General features: G+C 37.3%; 1 protein-coding gene across 4 annotated transcripts in view; it reads left to right on the top strand.

Moving 5' to 3' along the window:
• Positions 1-19,493, top strand: part of TENM3 (teneurin transmembrane protein 3) — a 340,888-nt gene that overhangs the window by 197,625 nt on the left and 123,770 nt on the right. For all 4 annotated transcript variants that reach the window (XM_075028086.1, XM_075028116.1, XM_075028096.1 and 1 more), the window contains 2 exons: positions 5,109-5,346; positions 10,352-10,444. In XM_075028086.1, coding sequence (XP_074884187.1) covers positions 5,109-5,346; positions 10,352-10,444 — 331 coding nt within the window. The remainder of the gene's footprint in view (positions 1-5,108; positions 5,347-10,351; positions 10,445-19,493) is intronic.

Below are 19,493 nucleotides of genomic sequence, written 5' to 3'. Positions count from 1 at the left end.
CAGGGACCTAAAAAAAAAAGCTTCTTTGGGAGCTCTAGGAATAATTAAGCCAATAATACCTACTTTCTTCAATTTGCAGGGATTTCCAAGGTAAATCCCACTTCTGCTTACAGTACTTTCAGAGATACGTCCATTAATTAGGTAAAATTTCAAGTCCATGGAAGTGTTTTATTGAGGAAATCAAACCAGTTCTTATGGAAATTACTTTTGACTGCTAGCAATCAAGGGCTAGCAGAGGAGGGACCAGTGACCTGGAAACGAAAGGTTATCTTGTTAGCAGTTTACTAAAACATTCAGTCTGCTCCAGCTGCTTACTTCTGGTATGTATTGTGGGTATTTCCCTTACCATGGCAGAGACACTTCTAAAGCGAGAGGAAAAAAGGAGCAACCTCACTAGAAGGAGTTAAGACTCTCAGAGACATAGATACTGAATTACCTTATGTTCACATTTGAAATGTTTATATCACAATGGAAGTCTTCGCTTTTGTGTTTGTCATGGAAACTCAAAGTTAATGTTAATTATACACTATTAAAAAGCCAAATCCTTATCAAATGGAAATCACCTCTTTTCCCTAGATGAGTAGCTAGCTGGCAGGTCTCAGTTTTCTGTCTGTTATAGAAAGGCTATCACACAAAATGTGCAGCAAATTACCTTTTTTCATGGATACTTGGTCTGCTTTTCTCCTTCTGTATTAACCCCTTTCTCCCAAATGGCAGTAGTTATTGTAAATATCTCTCTTTCCTTACTTTTTACTGTCACACATGCATTTTCCTGTGTTCTTTCTTACGCTGTTCAAATTCTGTAACAATTAAATGATAATATTAATTAAATGTAAATTACATTTTGAAAAAGAAAAGAGAAAAAGGGTTTGTGAAAGGCTACAGAGTGCATATAATTTACCTCTACAATTGAAATGGCTGCTTTGCTTCACTGTGGTTCCCTAGAGTAAATAACAATTTAAATGTGTTTTGAAAAATTCATGTAACTGTAGTAAGACAGCTTTCTACCTGATTTCTTGTGACTTTTCCAAGTTCTTTACATATGTTCGCATGCATAATTATCTGATGCTGACTTATGCAGCAAATGCCTGAAAAATGTGGGGCTTTTTTTGCTCTACCTGAACAACTTGAATGCACAGGCTGGTTGCTGGGCCAATTTACGTTTGCTTCTTGCTGCAGAAATCTCCTCTTTAAGATGAATGGGATTGCTCTACAGTCATTAATGTCTAGACCGAACAAGAAAGTTCTAATTAAAACTTCCCATTTTTAGACATAAGCCTACCTGTACCCATACCTGCTTATTTTTGGTGTAAACCAGACGTTTGCATTTTGATTAAATCAATCAGGATAGCATTTAAAATCCAATTTAAAGCAAAGCAACTGTAGCCTTCTGCAATAGCTTTTAAGTGTTTCAACACAATTATACTTTATCAGATTTGAATGCTCTTTCTTCTTCCTGATAGTCTGTAAGAAGGAAGGTTCTAGTAAGTGGTTTGTTGTGAGGGGCCTGGCCAAGTCCCAGGACTGCTTATCTTTTCACTAACCAAGGTAAGAACTGTTTCCCTCTAGGATTCCCTTTTTCCAACAAGGTGATTGATAGAGAGGAAGGAGGAGTTAAGGGTCTCAATACTAGCCATTGTGGCACATGCAGGAGTATTTTCACCAGGAGTAGTCTCCAGTGTTGCAGAGATCATGAAGTATGTGTCCATGTCACAAAACTCACACTGTCTTTATCAATTCCTTAATTATGAAAAGTAAAAAACCAGTACTTTTCTGGTTGTGATGCTGATTTCCTAGGAGACCTGTGTGAATCCCTTAACATATATGCCTCAGTTTCCCTGCATGTGTAATGTGAATGTTTTCATACTGTCACAGGGATGTCGCGATGCTTAGTTACTATGCAAGACTGATAGCTTTGTGTGAAAGTCACAGTAATACTGAAAGCTGTTCTTCAGCTATTAACTCCTTTAAAGAGGAGTGAAAAAAGGGAATCTGGCTCCAGCTTAAGAACAGCATTCAAAACACAACTGTTGTGATGACTGTATCTTCCTCACAAATCAGTGGTGCAAGATTGAAGTTTCTGTTAGAAATTGCATGGCAGTTGCAAGAACTGTGGATTCAGGAAATCTGGCAGGTTGAAGAAGACATCGAAAGAGCAGTCCTCAGTGATCTCTCATTCCGAACGACAATATAAGACTGAGGAAATTTAGAGGAATATAGATTTTAGCTCTATTGATTTATGGAAAATCTAATCTTGTTAGGCTCAATTCTACCTGTAGCTCTTGCACAATTAGAAGAGGAATAAATCATTCTAGATTTTTCAGGCATTTGTGATTCTGTGGGCGCTGTAGATTCTCTGCCAAGTGAAGCCACCCTCAGACACTAGAAAATGTCACTCGGGAGCATCCTATGGAGAGAGACAGTGGGTTTCCAGGATGTGTGCTCTTTGCAAAGTTGTACTTGCTCTGCTCTTCTAGCTCCCTTCTAGCCTGCGCCTCACGGTTACAAGCTCATCCCGCAACTCTTAATTTATTTTATATGTTACTCTCTAGGTTCGGTGTCAGTAATATTTATACGTTATATAGCAGAAGAGCTTTGTAGGTTCATAGTAAATTTCTGGGGGAATAATCTAAATCCCAAACAGTGGCCTGAGTAGCTGGCCTATGGCTGAGGAATACAGTTTCACTCCTCCAGCATGTTACTGGTGTACTTACTAGATGTATGCATTTATTTGGGGAGTGCATAAATATCCTTTACAGAGCCTTTACTATGCCTCTTCTTGCTGGTAGAGTGTGTGGGAAGGTTTGACGTCTACCTGAAACAACGCTGCAGGCCTGGCATAGTCCCCTTATGCAGACCCTCCTTTGTGCAAGAGAAAAACATTGTTTTATCCTCTGCTTTTGTCTTCAGCAGAGGATGGTGCAACATCTTCAGTACTAAAAATGATAGATTAAAAGATTGATTTTCAGCTGAGATTTTAAATGAGAAGAGAAATTAATGAAGAAGAGGGATGTCAGAATAACGTCTCAGCCAGTAGGAGCTGCAGAGGAGGATGGTGTTGCACTGATCATGGCAACACTGTTCAACAAGGCTAGGCAGGTAGGAGAGTCAAAAAAGGGAATAACAAAGACAAAAAGTCAGGTCCTTAAGACAATTTTGATTAAGTAAGTTATCTGATTAAAAATAAATTAATGAAAATTATTTCATTTGTAAATTTTTTCCGTTGTTTAATCATATATACATATATATTTACACATGTATATGTATAACTATTTACACAGACACATGTGTGGATATATATTTATATGTATGCATACACCTATATATTATAAAATACAGGGCCACGGTTAAGTCTGCACCAGCCGATAAATAGCTTGTAATCTAAATCAGATAAAATTTTAAGTAGACATGGGAAAAAAGTCTTTGCTAGTGTTAGTCTGTTAACTTTCCTGTAGCTGGCTTGTTGAAATGTGGCTTGAAGCCCTTGACAGTGATTGTAATCATATGCAATGACACCCTTTGTGTCGGTGTTGGTAAAGACAAAGCTGAGCAGTTGTATCCTTCCTGGATACATTGTATTAGAGATTTGGTGTTGAAAACCTTATTGGCAATGTAAATGCTGTCATTATTTTAATGACAGATTCAGCATTGCTGTAGTTTGTGACAACAGTTGTACTGACCACAAAAGTTAACTGGAAAGGAGAATGGGGTTCTTGGAAAGGAAATTATTCTGAAGGCTGGATTTTCTGTTTTACATCTATTCCTTAAGATTCTCAAATTTTCTTATGTTCATGACATGAGAAATTACTCACTGCTAAGTTATTTTTATAGTAGTCACCTGTAAGTTATTAAAAACATCTGTTTCAACAGAAATACTTTTCCTGTGTTCTCTGTACTGAGGTTTTACTATTGGGATTGCAACAATTTGCAGTTATAACCGGTTCCAAACAGAAAATTGCTTATGAAGATCAAACAACTAATTTAAAAACAAAGTGAAAGCATTTACACTGTGAGCAAAGTGCAGGCCCTGTATCTTCTGCTCTGCCTAAGACTTGTATTTATATTAATAAGTATGTTCTACTACATTAGTTTAGGAAATAGATTGCAATTTGAGTTACATTTTTAAGTGTCATCACTAAATCATGATAAATGAAGTATTTTGAGGTTTTTTAAGTTTTGTGTTCATTGTGTTGTATGGCAAGGTTTGTCTTCTATTTATGACTTATTTACTACTGATTATACAGAACAGATTGTTAAAACCTAGCATTGATGGAGGTATTTGATTGTGAGGTTTGCTGTTTTGAGGTTTTGGTTTTAAGCTTTATGGCTGTGGTATGCTTTGGTTAAGTCAGAAAATATTTCCTTTTGTTTTGATGGCCGACTCTCTGATCACCTGTGACTTACTCCAAACTGTAGTTATATTGCATAGTGTGAAATTGGAAAATCTGTTCTGTGTGTGTTCTAATGGATGTGACGGTCATTAAGTATATGAGTCTTCTGACGTTGTAATCAGATGTGATTCAGTCTGTTAAATATCCATGAAGCAACATCTGCTTCACAGAGTGACCTTCTGCTAAAGAATACTTAGCATCTATTAGCAGATCATAGTGCAGATCTGCCTTATTTGAAATGCACTAAACTAGTCTACTGCTGTTTAGCAACTAGCTTGTAATAATTTATTGCAGTTAAATAAAGCTTAAAAAACTCCATTAAATAATTATAGGGATTATATGCATTTCGAAAACCTTTGTGTTCTGCTGAAATTACCCATTTAATTTCAGGGTTGGTTTGTTAAAAAAAGCTGAAATCTAAAGGCACATTAGGGGATCTGTCAGATGCTATTTTCTGTAGGTGTTAATAAAACCAGATTAAAAAAAAAAAACCTGAAACAAATTAAAACCAAAAGCAATTTTACCATCTGTTGTATATTAATTAGAACTTTGTGTATCAAGGGTAAACTTGCTCTTAGAGAATGTCACTGAATGTCTGCTAATAGAATAGTATGCAAATATATTAGATGATAGGATTATGTTGAATTTCTCATTCTGTTTTGGTTGTAGCAAATGCTAATATGGTGTATAACGAACTTTAATTTTCTTTCTTCTTAGAGCAACCTCCAAATAACCAAGGCCAGTCGACCCTGCAGCCTTTGCCACCTTCTCACAAGCAACATTCAGCACAGCATCACCCATCCATCACCTCACTTAACAGAAACTCACTGACAAATAGGAGGAATCAGAGTCCGGCCCCGCCGGCTGCTTTGCCCGCCGAGCTGCAAACCACACCTGAGTCAGTCCAGCTGCAGGACAGCTGGGTCCTTGGCAGTAATGCGCCACTGGAAAGCAGGTAATTACTTAGGCACTACTACAGACTGTGGCACTTCTAAAGAAAACATTTAGCTTGATGAAAGATGAGCAGCAGCTAATACTTCCCCTCATTCAGGAAACAAACCCGAAAACTTTTCAGTACTAAAAAAAATCTATTCTGTCTCTAAAATACACAATGACACTCTTTTCCCTTGCAATGCCTACTGCAAAGTAATTGGACTCAGAGAGTATATTAATTTTTCCAGACAAGCATTTTCCTTCCTGTTCATAATCTGTGACTTTTGACTGTTGGAAGAAATTTCTTGCCTTGCGTGCCAGATATGTTGTGTGTCAAATACATACTGCCATACAGATAGAATGTCGAGGAACTTTCAGTAATACTTTTTAAGTCTTGTACATGGTCTCTTTAAAGAAATACCCATGTGAGGCTATATTAAAGTTGCCTAGGATTTGGTGAGACAAAGGAACTCAGTTCTGGTATAATGATAAATTTGTCCTCATTCTTTTTTGTCTTCTAGAATTGATAACTGGCTCTAGGAAAGAAGCACCTAATATAAAGGGTGACACTAGCTTCTTGAGATGCAGAATGATGTATAATGCAGAATGATCTATAAAAAAATTGTATAGGACTTATTGGCACAGATCTGAATTTATCTACAGTGATTAATTAATACTCATGTTACACTCACTCAGCACTAATTTTTTATTAAGGAAAGCCATAATACTCCAATTTAGTCATCAAACTGAGCATTTATAACTATATTGAAGCTGACACTAATTCTTGAAAATGTTTGTGAAATCCCTTCGGTTCATTCTTTGAATACTTTTAAATTATGTTTTGTAACGAAGTAAAGATAGTCCAGCTGATTTTGACTAATGTAAAACATACATGACCTTAAGATTCTCTATTAGGTAGTTTTGTCCCCATAGATGTTTCAGGCAAGGCAACTCTTCTGCTGGGCTGTTGGGAATGGCTATTCCTTTCCTTAGTTTTCTTGGACCCTCCTGTATTGCTTATTTGACATAGACACTATGGAACAGGATTCCACTGAAGGGGTTTCATCATCATACTGAGACAAATTAGTACATTAAGAAAGATTTTTCTTACAGAACAAGTAAGTTTGTAGTGGGAATAAGATGTTTGATGTTTTCCAGACACTGGTTAATCTTCAGTAGATGGGTAAGGTCTTTGATGGTTGCTACTATTGCCGTATATGTTTTTATTGTGTTTATAAAGAAAAAGACATAGGAGTTGAATGAGAATACCATTTCCAACTTGGAGTAAATATTTTTTGCCAAGTAGAGTCTTTTCATCTTTTAAATGTTCCTGATGAAAAGCTAAGGGTATTCGAGTGTTCAAGTTTTGAACACTTGTGAATGAGCTGAAATGTGAAAATTTCACATAAAAACTGACAGAGAGCCCTACTGTAGTTTCTGTAATAGTCTCACTTGGTTGGAACTCTGGAGGTGAAGAAGCCATCTTATTTGTCATTGATTTTTCCCTTTTTGGTTAAGGTTCCCTACTGAGTGTGATTCTTAAGCTCAGTTTCAACTATATTAACAACATCATGATAGGTCTCTTCCTTTGTCCTTTTCTCAGCCTATTTATTTCCTCACTGGCATTATTTTAGCTTGTGCTCATAGTCAGCTTCCCTCCCGCCTTTTTTTTAAATCTGACTTAGGTGATGGCCATTTAGAGGTACAGAATGTGAATGTCAGCATATATACATAGCTATCTTTCTATCTCTATAGGCTCATATTGGTGATGGGTGGCATAAAAATGACATACAACTTGCTGTCATATAAAGCTGGATAGTGAATAGGCTGTTTTTGTGTATGTACATGTAGGTGAGAGAGAGAGATTTGCAAAGCCTGAGGGAGATTTTAGTCCCTATCATTTTGCAGTAGTAATGGAAGTGCCTTCGAAATATATATTTCGTAATACTGGTTTCAGTTGTATATTTAATAGAATACTCTGCAATTTGGCTTTGTGTAGAGTTAATACTTTTGTGTAAAGCATTGCTGTTACTGGTTAAATGGATGAACTGTGAGGTGATGTCCAACAGAAATTCCAATTTATGTTTTTTTAAACATAGAAAGACTCTTTGCTTAAAATTTTATGAGGGCCTAAAACTGTAACTTGGATTACATGAGGGCTTCTTTCATCTTTGATGCCATCTTTAAATGACAATGAGGTTACTGAGCAGTGGTAGAAATTGTCTTCACTCTACTGGGGCTCCATAAAATCTGCGTTTAAAAAAAAAAAGCAAGACAGTAAGAAAAGATTTTCTGCAGATTTCCTGCAGAATGCAGAACCTTTTCATTGGACATTTAATGATCTTTACTCTTTGACTCTTCCCCAACCTGCTGGGGGTTAGGTTCAGCTGTAGAAGCCATAGATCTGCTGGAAAAGCCAGCACCATAGAACACTACTAACTTTTGAAGAACTAAAAAAGCAGGACTATATTGGATAACTTTCCATTTTGTTCTTTGAATTACTGGTTGGACAGCCAAAATCAGGCAAATGCAAGACTACATGTGAGGTATCTGAATATTATAAATTATGATTAAGTAGTTAAATATTAGTAGGGGTTTTTATTATCATTGGTCTTTAAGTTTTTATTCACCTACCAGTTTTGGTAATGAGCACCAGGATCATTAGTTGCATTCTCATGGCTTTATGTTCTAGTAGGATCTAAACTACTTATAATTAAAAATACTTAGTAAATCAGTTCTTTAAATGCTTTCTCTGTTAAATATTTGAGTGTGCAGAATTTTTTGAATGCACAATCAGTTAGGTATGTTAGGGATGTGCAGAGGAAAAGTTGTGTTAGAATTTGTAAATTTGTTGATCAAAGTAAGCTGGTAGCATCTCTTAGTGTGTTTCTCAGGCAGTATTTCATTAATTTTAAGCATTGAATGTCTGAGATAAATTTGTCAGCAAGGGGAAATTTACATAGTCCAGTCAAGGAATAAATCTCTGAGAATACTATATAACTTTATTCAGAATCTGTGCTAATGTGTCAGTGAATCAAAGAAGAGCTTTGCTTTTTCTTTCTTGATTTTCTGTATAAAATACCTCGGGTTTTTTGAAAGATGGCTATATTTTGTATGATGGACTCTGAATTTTTAATAGAAACTAACCAAGAAACTAACATGTTTTTCATAGCCTATACTGATACTGCTTAGTCTTCTCTTACCCCTAACTTATACTTAAAAATAGAGTGGATAGGAACATTACCTTGTTCGGTTACTTATCTACTAATTTTACCGAGAAGAAAGAGGGAACTGGTTGAAGAAATACTTGATGGCTGGAAAATACTTCAGCATTTTGAAGGATTTAATTAAAGTACTAGAATACCTCAGAAGTGGTACAGACAAAACAATTCCTAGAATGTGTTACTTCAAAAGCATTCTGCACGCTTGATCCAAACTTCATTTTAGAATGTCAAGATTGTAGAAACTCCTGAAGTGTGATGAACGTACCCATATGTCTTTATTGGGGTGGATTGCCAATGAAGCTAGCACCTTCAGTATTGATTAAGGTGTGGAAAGGGTGTTGATAGTTTCCAGGGAAGTCTTAAATCAATTTGTGTAGAGGCTGATTGATTGTCTGCAAAAGCACAGTGTTGCTGTAGGTTAAAGTCTGCTCAAAGCAGCTATTTTACACATTCCACCTACTAAAACAGTGCCTGGTTTAATCAAATTCAAAATTGTTCCTTGCTGTAAGTCCTTCAGGTTTTCACACGTGGACTTGATTAGACATATTACTTATATTGAGAAAGCATGGTACAAAATAAAGGTAGAAACTGGGGACAGAGTTCATGGCCTGCTCTTCCAAAGACCCCATGTATCATTGTGGGCATGCCACACTGCTGGTCTGCAAGTTGAGGAAACAGGACTCTACTTTACTTAGATTGCTGAGAGCATGAATGCATTTTTAAGGATGGGCATACCGTAATTATGGGGTCAGTATATACACACGTCAGACACGTTCATTAAGTCAAACAACCAGTATTGTTTTCAGAGACTAAAGTTGAATAACAAAGTTCTGTTTTCTTTTGACATTCTTACGAAGTCAGGTGCTCCCCAAGCATCTGTGTTTGAATCCTAGCACACAGGGCACATATGCTTATAAGCTTCCCTTGGTGTCAGCAGTGTCTTACTTGAGATTTTTGCTTGGTCTCTCTGGCATCATTCCTGCTCAAAAATCCCTTGCTGTCACTATGAATACTTGGAATCTGACCACGCTGTGTATTTTTTCCCCTGTCTCTTAGGCAAACACCGATAGTCCAGAATTCAGTAGTATTTGCACAGTATTCCTTGAGTTTATCATTCACCTCTTCAAAGACATGCAGCCATTGAAACAAGCATGGACCCCAATTTTTTTTCCAAAAGTAATCTTTTCCTGTTTTACATAGGACAAAAGAAATATGCAGTTCTAAACAAAATAATAGTGGCATTCCCTGAGAGAGCCAGAGTCTGTGGTCCTTCCTTTCCCTCCCCTGCTGCTGTGAACTGTCAATTTGCAGAACAGGAGATCTCCACTCACTCTGGTAGCCAGCCCTCTGCATATTTTCTGGCTGACTGGCTGTGCAAGAGAGCCAGCGAGGGACTGTCTTTTAATAGTCTCAGTTCACTTTTATTCCTTCATCTGTGGTCCAGCCTCATCAAGTAAACAACATCCCCCACTATGCACTGTTCAGTCCTTAAGCCTGTCTCGCCACAGAGAGCAGCCAGGTATTTTATTCAAGGACTTGCACATAAATAAGGGATCACCAAAGGGTAGTGACCACCTAATGGTAGCCTTGTAACACCACGTCTTCATGTTACAATCCAGCATGTAGTTCAAAGGACAGCATGGAAGGCAAATAAATTGCACATTCAAAATGCAGTTGCAGTTTTGCACATCTGTGGAAAAAGAAAGTTATGAACAGAATTAGTATATTCTTTTTGTGGGATCATTCCATTCTTTAATTTGAAATTGCCACTCTAATTTCATCTTTTTGTATCTTTGTGTATAGAGAATTAGGAAATCAAGCAGTCCTTGCAAATGGTCATGACAACCTTATAGAGATGGATGTGTTTTCTCCAACATATCACGATAGCAGTTATGGGTATGTGACTCTAAGTGTTTGCATGATGCTGACTGTTGACACAGAAGACAAAATGTGATTTTAAAAAAGTTTTATTACACTAGTCAAAAACATCTGGGACAGACTTCCTCATCTTTATATCTGATTTTTTTAAAATTATACTTTAAATAATTTGTCATACTGACTCATGGTAAATACAAAATGGTAAACTTTGACTGCCAAATCTTGGTTGCTTTCACTTAAGAAAGTAAGAGTGCAGTTGAGGTTGTATTAATTCTCTATGGCCTGATTCTGCAAGCTGTTGCAAACTATTTGCATGATTACACATTTGCCAGATCTGATCCTTAGTTTGTAATATGTTTACTACTTAGCAAATGTTTGTTTTAGAAATATTATGACATATTAATATAGCATAAGGAATGACCAATCAAAGAAGTTAAAAAGAATTATATATCTAATCTGTAATATTTTTACCAGCTAGTTTGAAATTGAAACTGCTGATAAATACACAACTGGAAATAGAGACTTCTGTATAAATGAATATTTCAATTTGTTTAAATAAAATTTATATTATAGAACTGTTCCATATCTACTTAACTTTGTCATTAATGTCTGTCTTATATTTGAACTATGTTTTGGCATTCTTATGCCAAATTAGTATACTTGGTTTCTGATCCACACAAAAAAAACCCTGACGTAGCAGTACCACTTCTAATGAGTTCCAGCCTGTTAATCAGCACAGTGTGCTAAATTCTAGTAAAGAATTATTAATCATAAATTTGCCTTTTCTTTTTGTGTTATACTATGGTAAAAATCAGAGCTTTGTGTCCAAACTCTGTTTTGCTAATAGTAACTCCTAATGTTATAAAAGGCATAAGGTGCTATTTGATTAAATTAGGAGATCTGCATCTGCCCATTAATAACTAATTAATCTGTAAAATATATTGACACTGTACATTGATCTGCTTCGTGTTCCAAAAACTCTTAAACTTTCACTTAGCCACAAATTAAAATCAACAGCAGGAGGAGAATGGTATTTTAAATTCAATTAGTTAATCATTATCAGCAAACTCAAAGATCCTGCAGATATTTACCAGAAGACCCTAATATACTTTCTTTAAATTAAAAATGTAAGCATACTGTATTAAAAAAGAACAAAACCAAATGTTACTACTGTTCCTTATAGACCAATTACCATTCAATACCGATTGAAATGCATAATTGCTGAAGTAGTGTTAATAGAATCATGCCTGGTTTATGCTTTATATGTTTGTAATGAGACCACCAAATGCAAGTATTTTGGCAAACGGGCTATGTTATATGAAATTCCTGTTAGTTGACACTAATTCAGGTAACAATACAATGAAATTTATCTTGTTTGTAATCCCTTCATTTTTTAAATTATGCTAGCAGGGATCATCTCCTGGTGTGAAAGTGGTCCAGAGATAATAACACATCAGTTCCAAAGCATAATAGATTTGAGACTACAACATGCTATCAGCATGCAGATTCAGTTTATCAACCTCACTAACATACTGTGTCACAGCTAGAATCATTATATATTTGTTTCTTTGTTTTCATGTCATGTGTGCGTTACATTATGATATACTAGTTCTTAGTTTGTATGGCTTATGGAGAGAATATCAATCTAATGAATTTGACAATTTTGGTGTTAATAATGATAATAGAAATAGACATTTTGCATAGAAATTGTAATGATTCATAGGCCTAGACCTAAAAATAGTCATTTATAGCTTTGAGAGATTTGTGCACAGTGCATTAATTATCATAAGGCAGCTGGAAATCTCACAGTATTTTAATGGTATCTATTGTTGGCTTTACTTGGTACCACTATTCTTTTTTCTAATATGTAAACATATGTTAGTGTACATGTTGACAAATCAGCTTAGTTTGAAGTAAAAAGTCTGTTTTTCTTTTACCTAACCTGATAGTCCTCTCCCCAAGTTACATAAAAGTCAAAATCTGAAAAAAAAGTAAGATTCACTATCAGCAAATGACTGTATTTATATTTCTTATAGATAAAGCTTCCTAGCATTTTCTGTTTCCATAGAATCTCCTCATTTTCTGAAAATTTCATACTTTTTCAGGACTGAGTTTGAAAACTTCCTGTTGTAGTTAAGTAAGAATTCTTTGCAAGGAGGTTGGCTGGGGATTTTTGTCATCTGTTGGGGAACAAGTTCAGGAGGGCTGACTTTAAAAGAGGACAGGTTGTTATAAGGACATAGTGAATTAAATTTAAGAGTGGAAGAAGCCAGGAGTGTAGAGTGGCAGGGGGGAGAAAACTGGAAATGACTGGGCACAAGAGGGCTAGGAGTGGGTGTGCAAATGGGTAGATGGAGTAGTCCAGAAGGAGTAACTGAGAGTGGTTGGTTAGGCAAGGTAGGACTTAGATAAAATGCTAGAGGGGTAGGATGAAAACCAAGATTATTCCTTGTCCTTTACTGCTTGTAATTACTTGTGAAATCCTTTTGAATAGCACGCACCTCATCGCCTATAGGACTGACTCAGGATGATGAGACGCTTTGGCTGCTGGCATATGCACTACTAGTGACAGAAGCCAGAAATAATCAAACCAAAGATTTTGTATCTGTGATGGCCTGTGCTCATAAGAACACTTTCAATGCAATCTCTGAAGTTTCTTCAAACTTACTGAAAAAAATCGCAAGTTAAACAAAAAACCACTTCAGTAAAAAGATGTCATCAACACCATAAAGTTAAGCACACAAAATTTACAAAATTAAAAGCTAACCTCTTTCTACAGTTGCATGGCTGCAGTTGAGCCTGCCATCCCAGTAAGGGGAGCTCAAGTTGAACAAGAAAGGAATTTTAACGGATTCTGGAGATTCTTTCTGTCACATTCAAACAGGTGAGAAAACAATACCAAACATCATGGCAAAGCAAAGACCTGGATGACTGTATAGTTCCAGCATCTCTGATAATGTTGGTTGAACAAAGAGAAGTCCAGCTACAAAAAGGCATGTGTGGAAATGAGTACCCTTAAAGGTAAAGTGTCACCCTTTTGTGGGCACAAGGTGTAATCCTCTGCCTTGTTGAATCCCTGAATGGTCATCTCTCAAGTCTACAAATATTGGCATGTTGCATATGAAAGAGTTTACAAGTGTAGTATACAAGTTTTCACCAAGTAACAGTAAGGACTGGAAAACAGGAATGAGGGTTGCGTCACATGTATGTGCACAGTTGCCAAGTTAGTGGTCGTGGCTGTAACTCAGAGGTTATGACAGTGCTGTCACTGTAGTGACATGAATCTGGCTGTTTGAGTGACTGCTGGTAGTGTAGTAGTGGCAGCACAGAGTTCATCATGGGTTATCACAGACTCCGAATTGCAAGAGAACCACAGCTATGGACATCAATAAGTGAGCTAAGGTTCACAGATCCATTATGATGGGAACTTCAGCCTGCTTCCAGCCTGAGGCAGAAACAGATCCTATCAGTCACTGGCAGAATAATACTTCACTTCTTTAACTTCCTTCTGGTTTTATCTCCTTTTAAAATGTCCAATAGCTCAGTCAGGTCTTTCAGCTGCAGATGAAATTTCAACCTTTGTTTCAACTTCCGGATTAATCTTTGGATAAATAATGCAACTCTGAGTCTCTCTTAAACCATATTTGCTTTTTGAAATTGTCTCCATGTGCCTTTTGAGACATTTAGAGCAATTGTTCTCTTTCAGCTTTATGAAGACAGCAAGGGTAGTAAAAGAGATTGGAGGATTTGATTTTCTCCCTGGAAATCTTAACTTGTTCAAGACAGGAACTGGCCAAGATTAGAATACCTCATCTCAGAGACAACTTTCTCTCTTTCTTTCTCTATCTTGGTAGGGATATGATTCCAGAAGAGCAGAGAACAAGATAAGGAATTGTCATATAAGTTCTTATGCTCACATGAGAATTTTCAGTCCTCACTGCAAAATTCGGACACTTTCCTCTGCTCTCTCTTCCTTTGAAGAGAGGAAAACTGGAATAGCATGAACACTGTCACTATCAGAAAGTGCACTAAGGGGATGTCAGGTTCACTCCAACTGCTGCCTACTTTAGAAGTATCACCGACAATATCAAGAGCCAAGTCACTTACTGTAACCTAGATGGAAGTCTGTGTAAGTACTAATCCTCTGAGAGATCCAGAAGAAGCCTGTAAGGAGAACGGAGCCACTTGTTATTTTTTCAGCAATACATAAGTCTATTTTCACTCTCCTCTGGAAAGTAGGTAATGGGACAATCCCGCAACAAGGAGTATGAGTAAAATTGTGGCAGGTTTCTTGCTTGCCCACTCAGCACCGTGAGCCAACCTTTGCATCAGATTCTCCTGCTCACTTCGGCCAAGTGTGGCTTGATGTTGTTTGTTTCCCTTGCTCATCTTTACAGAATAACAGCATAGGAGAGAGGAGCACGAAAGAGCAGGCTCAGCAGAGCCATCTGATTATACTGGTTCTTTTGATCCTAGATATGCGTTTATATATCACAGAAGTGAACTCCTCCTTTTCTGTGGGAGAGAGCTAGCAGCCCGAATCTGAATTTGGTGGAAGAAATAATAGGATGTTTACAGGTGCCCTCTGCATGCTGTAGCCTTATATTCTTTCTTATGCCACCAAGGAGATGGTGCATTGCAGAGGAAGAGATTTACTCTTGCACACCTGAAGAGAGGAATTTTGGGGCTGTTGTCAGTAGCCAGTCCTTCAAGTCACCACGTCCTGGTGGCTTTCACAGTAGATTGGGATATTGTCATGTCTGAATTGCTGTTTGAAGCTTCAGCTGCAGCTTGCTGTGCCTGACTTCTCCAGTCTTTCTCCAGCAGCAGCCAGCAGTGGAGTGGTAACCTGCCAGATGTGAAAGAACATACAAGCAGTAAGGAAGGCAATTGCAACCCTTGCAGCACTTTTTTTCTTTCTTGGCTTTCAGTCTTCAGTTTGTAAAGAAAGTGGGTCCTCAGTGTAAACCCACCCAAATTCAAGCAAGTGTTACCATATGTAAAGTGTTTTTCTGAAATATTTGAATAAGTTGTTAGAAGAGGCTTATCTCCAGTTCCCACAGATGTTTCCTCTGTTTTTGCATACGGATAATAGCTGTACTCTCTTTTCTTTCCCCCAAACTTTGATCATCGTTTGATCTGATGTGATTTTGGAGCTTTTTCCGGGATTGTGGTAGTATTAATATCGGCTCTGAGGAAGCGGAAATTCACTTTTATCTCTTCCTAAGCAATTTTTTGATTGCAATTCCGCACAGAAAATAAACTGAGACAAATTCGCAGCATAATGTAGTTTCTGTGCTGGCTTGGGTTTATGTTAAATGCAGCCATATGGTTCTGTGGAAGTCAGTCATAAGCCTGTGCTAAGGGCAAACACCACCAGCTACGAGGTTTCATCTCAGAAGAATGTTAGCAGAAGATGAAGACAGGCATAAAGTGCTCACGGAGAAACAAAAATCCAATTCCTTCTGGAGCCTACTGGGAAAGCTGATCTCATGCATCAGTGAACCAGAGTTCATATGAGACCTAACCAGTAATTTCTGTTATCTTTTACATCTTCCCTATAATGTCAGTCGGTAGAGATTAATCTTCTCTTTCCATCTGCTTCCTCAACTCAGTGCAAGGAATCAGATTTATTGATGTGATCTATCCATTAGTGAACCAGGCAGAGCTCTCTAATGTCAAGTGGCAGGTGAGGGTCGTGGTCTCACTCAGAGAACCCAGTTCAATCCAGCATGAATAGGGTCTGTCAGCAGAGAGCGAGCACACCAGTCAGTAGATGCAGTGCAATGATTAATTGAGATCTCGGACCACCGATTTTTCCACAGTTAATGGTTTTCTTCTGATTCTGACAGTTAATGTATCTGATAGGGTTTTTGTAAACAAACAAAAAGCATGATACCCATTCCCAGGAGGGAAAAACTCAGCTGGTTTGCATTAAGGAAAGTCAGGGAGAGATAAATACAAAAACTTACATGAGAGAGGTTGGAGCAAACTAAAATAGCTGCAGCTGGATATATCCATCCTCTCTTGAAGTTACTTTCTTAAGATTAATTGACTTCTGTGTATGGAAATGGCAAATAAAATGCTAGGTCTTCACACAGAGATAGGCACATGCTATTTCTGCATGTGTCAGTAATGACTATTTGAGGTAAAGAATGAGAGCTCCCAAACTTCTGAAGTCTATTCTGTTTGACTTTCCTATGTCTCTTTGAACCGTCAGAAAAATAAAAAGGTAAAGTTGCAGCTATCCTTGTGTCTTACTTGCTTACGTTGGCCTCATGGTGCTGCAAAACTGTTGTAGAAGGTGCCATTGCACTTCTGAAAAGCAGAATTACTGGTTGCTGCTGTCTCCAGATAGGTACATTATGAATCAGGGCCATTTTTGGACAAAATCTGTTGGTTGGGTTTTTTTAGTTCAGGTGAGCAATCGTCACAGCTGTATTCATTATAAAACAGAATAATTACAGGGTTTATTCCCAGAAATTCAATAATACCATTATATTAAACATCAAAACCAAGTCATTAGGGAGTACTATTGAATTCCAAGCAGAGAAGTCATGTCTCCTTAAGTATTGGTCCTGAGAGGTAAATATGTCACCAAAACATAAATTCACTAAAACCTACATTTCTCCCAAGTTACATTCACTTGAAGTGGATTTGATAGAAGTTTTTTTTCCTTCTTGAGGCTTAGGAGAGTATGATTGATGTGTCCCTAATTCTACATATCTAAGGTGTAGATATTACCACTTCATGCCTTGGAGTGAATCCAGGGTAACAGATAGAGGACCTTAGCAGAATGGATAAAACCATTTACTTGGGCTTGCTTACAAATGTGTTGATTGATATAATAATGTCCACAGATTCAACAGACCTTAGAGGCAAATAGATAATTTTCAATAGAGTTAGACACTGGCAGGCTTGGGGTGGTTTGCGGGGAGGAAGATTAACCTATGCTCCACAATGTAAAATTGGTGTGCTCATTTCATAAAGTATTTAACCTGTGATTACGGAAGACAGAATGGTATTGCCTTGGCTGAAAGAGTCAAGTAAAGTACGATGTTCTTTTGAGCCAAAAGTGGTCCCCTGTGCTGGTAATCGCTAATGTGTCCAGGGGTTTTCTCAAATTGCAGTAAGAACAGATGAGTCAAATGTAACACATTGGTGGACTTGTTACTTACATGAAAGAAATTTTTAGAGAGTCAGGGATATACTTAAATATTTATTTGGGGGTCTTCTGGTACCTAAGGGTAAAAGAAACAAATGCAAAAAATGTTCGGGATAGTTTTTCTTTCCTCTTCCACCTCTCCTCAAGTCACTTTCTATTCTGTCATCTTCCAAATGTCAGTTTTGTTATATTCTGCACTGAAACAACAGGTATCTGAAAATAGCTTTCCTCAACTCCACAGTTGCCTTTGCCTGACCCATAAAGAGCCTAGATTTTGGGGGTTTTGCTTTAGGCAATTACTTTTTAATGCTTTTGTATGTTTTATCCTAAAAATAAAGTGAATCAAACAGTAATATTATAAAAATTTTGTCTTCATGTACTGCGGGGCAAACAGTACATACTCATTATACAAAAACAAGGGAACAATCAGTTGAATTTAAATTGAAATTGATAGAAGAAAATATTTTTTGACATGATGCGTATTTAGCCTACATAACAAAATGCCAGAAGACATTAGTGAGAGCATGAGTTTTGGACTATTTAGAGAATGTGAGTGAGCTGTTAGTGAATAAGTAGACTGGAAGGTGTTCATCCCCTTGCTTTGTGCTGGCACTTTCAGACAGGGTGTTGTTCCTGGTGATCTGCCCTGCTGCAGTAACTCCTGTGTCTGCTTATTCAGTTACAGTTACACACAGATTTTGCACGTGTAACTGTTCTCTAACAAATAAGATTATCCTCCTCCTCCACAATTTTTTAAATGACCTATCTTGCTCATTGTACTACATATGCTTGTGGGAATCCTACCCCTTACACTGTTTTTTAGACAGAGACCTCCTTCAAAAGTCCACGTCAGAGAGAATTCCTGACACTGAATGCCTTTTGTAGTGCAGTCTTCTGAGTGTTACAGCTGTTCTTCGTCAGTGGTCTTATGGTAGTGGTCTGTAATGACCTGAAGAGCCACATATCATTAACACCATCATGGAACTGACCAAACAGACTGCATTTAGGACAGTATAGGAGACAGTACTGCAATGGCACTATGACATTTGTTAGTGATCATGGTGGAATCTCTCTATTCAGAAACATGACCAAACTAATAGATATATTCTGCTCCAGATTCTTCAGGTGCTGGTAGTATACAGCAATACAGACGATTCAAAGATTTGGGAGGGAGGGGTTTAGGTTTTTTAAGCACATATGTTCTAAATACAATTTTATCCTGGATCAATGGTATTGTAGCTCTTAAGGTGATGAGTGTTTTGTTGTTGTATATGCATAAGGCCTAGCGATATTGACCTTTATTCTGTGACAGCAGTCATCATCTAAATAATAACGTTGCACCAAATAACAATACGTGCCTTTAAATCTCACTGGCGAGGTGATAAAATATCACGCATATTCTGACTTACTTAGAGAAGTTCAATAGAATTTGGCTGGGCCTTATTCACAATTCTGTATTTAGTGCGAATTTTGTAAAAGTCCTGTGTGACTTTTAATACACTGTGACATATTTGCCACGGGATTCACACTCTATTGGTGTGGTTGTGCTGTATGAAATACTTTAAAACAGAACTAAAATGCTGCCAAGAAAGTTGTTGGAAATGATAAGGTAGACCCTTTCACATGTCTTCCAAGTATATGCAAAGCATTCTATGTATGATGCCCAAACCAGAGAAATCACAGCTACAGATCACAGTGACTCTTTCGCAAGGTGAAGCAATTTCAGCGTAAGCTAAAAAAAAGAAGTCATGTATTTAATGTAAAAATTGTATTAGGAATGTTAAAATTATGCAATAATCCTATACAAATTGAGACCAATCTGTTTAAAAGTAATGTGGAATACTCCTTTTTGCTTGGTGATAGTTTATTTGTGCAATATCTGTGCTTCTGGTGGTCTGGAGT

The sequence above is a fragment of the Buteo buteo genome, chromosome 1, assembly GCF_964188355.1.
Source record: "Buteo buteo chromosome 1, bButBut1.hap1.1, whole genome shotgun sequence".
Classification (NCBI taxonomy): Eukaryota; Metazoa; Chordata; class Aves; order Accipitriformes; family Accipitridae; genus Buteo; species Buteo buteo.
The sequence above is the reverse complement of the archived record's forward strand: the minus strand, read 5'-3'. Positions and strand labels throughout refer to the sequence as shown.